The 4,350-nt window shown below is 39.9% G+C and overlaps 1 protein-coding gene across 1 annotated transcript; it reads right to left on the reverse strand.

Moving 5' to 3' along the window:
- Positions 1 to 246: 246 nt before the first annotated feature.
- LOC119795147 (SCAN domain-containing protein 3-like) lies at positions 247 to 2,118 on the reverse strand. Its single transcript, XM_038302993.1, has 2 exons — positions 1,084 to 2,118; positions 247 to 822 (listed from the first exon to the last, which is right to left on the reverse strand). Exons 1-2 carry the CDS (start codon positions 2,116 to 2,118, stop codon positions 247 to 249), a joined length of 1,611 nt encoding a protein of 536 aa, XP_038158921.1.
- Positions 2,119 to 4,350: the final 2,232 nt, after the last annotated feature.

Below are 4,350 nucleotides of genomic sequence, written 5' to 3' on the forward strand. Positions count from 1 at the left end.
AAAATAATTTCAAAGAAGTTTATTAGCACTGAAACACAGGATAACATTGTGTGGCTGCAGTTTAAATGAAAAATAACTAAATTATGTATTCAAAAATAAAGAAAGTGCTTAAGAAAAAATAGCAGCTTCAGTTTCCTTTTGATTGAACAATCTCAATATTTCTGCTCAACAAAACAACTCTCAAAACACCGGAACTATTTCTCTTACAGATTTCTCTTACATCTGTCTTCCCCCAATGTCCGTTGCTCAGTGTGAGAATTGAGCTTTGGCTTGTCCTGCCAACATTTTAAATCTGGGCTTGAAGGAGGTCAGGGCCATTCTCATGCACATGTGCAGATGCTCATTGGTGAGCTTGGAACGATATTTTGTTTTTATTATGTTCATTGTAGAGAACGCTGCCTCACAGCTGTATGTGGAGCCGAACATGGTCAAGATAAACAGGGCCACTTTTTTCAGATCTGGGAAAGCTGTCTCAGAAACCATCTGGAGCCAGAATGTGGTAGATTCGGTTCTTGCAAACTGCTCTTTCAGGGCCACATTTGCCTGGAGGTCAATCATTTGCATCTGGAGAGGCCCAGTGTTTGCCCACTTGAAGTGATGTGTGACATCATTTGTGAATGCTCTGACATCAGTGATGAGAAATGGATTCTGTATGAAGAGGGTGAGCTCCTCTCCAATGCTGAAGCTATCAAAGCGTTTGCTGAAGTTTTCAATCAACTTGTCAACAAAGTCAACAAAAGAGGAGACATCTCTATGGCCCTGCACCTGTTCTTTCACTTTTGGGAAGTGTGTGTAGTCCCCTTGCAGATCTTCTTTATACACCTGAAGTTTTCGTTGAAATGAGTGGACAGCTGTCATCAGATCACAAATTTAATTGTTCTCTCCCTGCAGCTTCAAATTAAGCCCATTCAGGTGTGACATGATATCAGCCAAAAAAGCTACGATACCCATGTTTTTCTCGTCATTTAGAAAGACAGAAAAGTTAGCGGCTTTCTGACTTTCCAGTTGTTCCAAGAAAGCTGTTACTTCATGTCTAATTGACCAAAATCGCTCTAGCACCCTGCCTTTGCTGAGCCATCTAACATTGTTGTGTAGCAAAAGATCATCAGAGTTTGCATCAACCTCTTTGAGAAATTCCCTGAGCATGCGATGCTGACAAGAAGAAGATGCCCTGAGAAAGTTTATGATTTTTATCATTGTCTTCATCACCTCAGCATACTCATCTGACAGGGTGGAGCAAAGGACAGCCTGATGAATAATGCAGTGGTAAGAGATCAGGTCAGCGTTGTCTTCTTTAAACCTTGCCACAGCTCCCTTTTCTCTCCCTATCATGGCAGGGGCTCCATCAGTGGTTATTGATATCACTTTTGTTGGCTCTATTCCTCGCTTTGCTGGCGTTTCCTTAATGGCCAGGTAGATGTCTTCTCCTTTGGTAGTGGTCTGCAGGGGAGTCACACCTAAGAGGTCTTCACAGAACTGATTTTTCTCCCTGTTTAAGAATCTTATGTAAACCAATAGCTGAGCATTGTCAGACACATCAGTAGATTCATCCACAGCCAGGCCAACACACAGTGCCTTACAAATAGCTTCTTCCAGCTGGGACAGTGAATCTTGAGCTAGTATCTCACTTCTCCTTGTGGCTGTGCAGGCTGACAGGGGTATTTTCTCTATTTTGTCACAGAGCTCATCTTTTTCTTTACCATCAAGTAACGCCTCTGCTATTTCAGTCATGCACTCTTTGACAATACTTGCATCTGTAAAGGGCTTTTTGTGTTTCCCTAAAACCCAAGCAACACGGAGGGAACATTCATTAGCACGCTGTTGTGCGCTGAAAGCACGGCTTAATACCCTGGTAGACTGATCATATTGGGCAGCGAGACATCGAATTTTCTGCGTCCGGAGTTCGGACTTAGGGGGGTATGATTGGTCAAATGCTTTGTGCTTAGTCTCATAGTGACGCTTGACATTGGCACTTTTAATAAGTGCCACGGTTTCGGAGCATATGAGGCACACTGGTTTCGTGCTCGCGGGTGGAAGAATGAACATGCTTGCATCATTCCATTCCGAGTTAAACGCTCGATTTTCGGCATCTACTTTTCTCTTTTTAGACAGCGCCATAGTGTTTGCACCTCTTCTTCCTGTAATTCACGCCCTGTCTTCCTGTATCACCTCCCTGCATTTCTCGCTTCAATCGCTTTTCGCTCGCCTTTCACCTCCTCTTCCTTATATCACACTGCGTGGATGTCTGTGCCTGGCTACAAACCTCTGCTTCGGTTTGCTCATACAACTCGCTCGGAGTTTAAGCTGGCGATTTGATTCGCTAGTTGAACCACGTGGTTAGTATGACTCGCACGCGATTGGTTTGTAGCTTCCAAGCCTTGCTCAGTGCAGTGCTGGTAAAAGCACTTGTGTCAGATAGGGAAAAAATGCTCCGGTTTAAAATGAATTCTCCCGTCAAAATTAACAAATATTTTAACAATTTATTCCGGGTCCGGATGGGATGGCATATGGGTCCGTATCCGGACCGAGGTCCGGTGGTTGCGGACCACGGCTATAGGGTATGGAGCTCCTTCTTTAGGAGGAAATTTTAAACAGGTTCTGGTGTCTGGCATTTCACAAAGCCATTCAATGGTGTTTTAGCAACCAATCAGAATGCCCTTAGTTCCTTATATTGGTACTTTTTTTCTGTGCACATCCTAGTGAGAGGGATGTCTTGGTTTCCCCCTAAGATCAGTAAGCTCAATTACTGGGTGTGGTGAGGTAAAAGACAGTTCCAGGAAGGGATGATGAATATATTTACTCTGGCAGATATAAAATTAACTAAAGTTTTGGAAAACAAGTGGTTTACAAATCATAACTAACAATTGATTCCTCAGGTTAAGAACATATATAAACCATATACACTGCTGAGGAAATGTTTTTTAAAATGAGTAATGAATGCTTAGTATATGTGTTTAGTTAAATTGAGATATTATTTGACACATGAAAAAGAGATACTTCAACTTCAGGACTATTTACATTCACACAAAAAAGTTGTGAGCCATCTTTTCAGTCTGCAAGAGATAAAAGAAGTCCCTTCTGTTAATATGCAGACAAACAAAAAACACAGACAGAAAAGATCAATCCATGCATCTTTTACATGCACTAACAAAAACTATTTGTCATAACCAGTGGTGAGACAAGTTGATAAAACCCAAAACCGAAGCTGCTGTATGTCGGGCCACTTTTGCATATTTTAAACAACACAATTCTCCAGACACTAAAGAAAATAGTGTTTTATTGAAACGTCTCTCTTTAAGTATAAGCATAAACAACTTGCCTTGTATAGGTACATTAACCATCCTTCATTCTAAGCAGGACTTACAGTATTTGAATGGGTAGAGGGCATGTAAAGGCAGCAGTCTGAAGTTTCTCAATACTGGACTTCACCGTGGGGCTACAGTAGCTCTGTCTTTAAACTTTTTTCCTCTTTTCTTCCATAATCTTAATGTTTCTTTCTTCAGATATTTCAGTTGTCTTTGACAGCTGATGAGGTCTAATGTCATGCTTCAATCATGATTAGTACTTAAAAGCCTATGATCTCCCAGGCGCAATGCTACAATGTGGTTGACTGAATGGAAGGAAATGATTGGTTTTAAGGACTCCTGGTGCTCTGGGACCCAGGGTTAGTGGCTGGTGCCTTTAGCTCTGAGACATGTCCATGCACAGGGAGTTAGCAAGCAATCATTACTTATTTAGCCTCTTAAGTGTTTAAAGTGAAAAAAGGTCTTTTTGGGATTTACTGTGGTGAGCAAAAAATCTCTACATCTACATTTTGTACATTTAAAAAATACTGCAAAATGACAAGATTTTTAATTAAGTTTATTGTCGACAGAGGTGTCAGATGTATTTACATTCTTTATTTAAATAAAAGCACCTATATCTTTGTAGAATATACTGTTGAAATCAGTATAGGAACTAAATTGTAATAAAGTACAGAAGTGAAAGTAATTTTAGGCCTCAAATGACACAAAATAACCTTAGAAAAACTAAAAACCTATTCTACGCAAATATATTTTTCCCTCTTTGATTAAAAAATTTATTATTTCTATTTTTATTTTCTTGAATTACTTTTTTATATGGACACTGCAATAAGATGAAAGAAAGGGAAGATAAAAGGAAGACAATTATAAAACATCTTCAGTCTACTTCATCACCTGCAAAGAGAGATAGAAAAAAAAGAACAGCACAACCAACGAATATAGTATAAGAGATACAATAAAGTGGCACCTTGATACTATCGTTGAAGTATAAGTAGTATCATTTAATCTGACATGTATACTGTGGTAGCTGAAGATAAGAATATGGGCT

This window comes from Cyprinodon tularosa, unplaced genomic scaffold (assembly GCF_016077235.1).
Source record: "Cyprinodon tularosa strain WSP-4 unplaced genomic scaffold, ASM1607723v1 ctg50, whole genome shotgun sequence".
NCBI classification, from domain to species: Eukaryota; Metazoa; Chordata; class Actinopteri; order Cyprinodontiformes; family Cyprinodontidae; genus Cyprinodon; species Cyprinodon tularosa.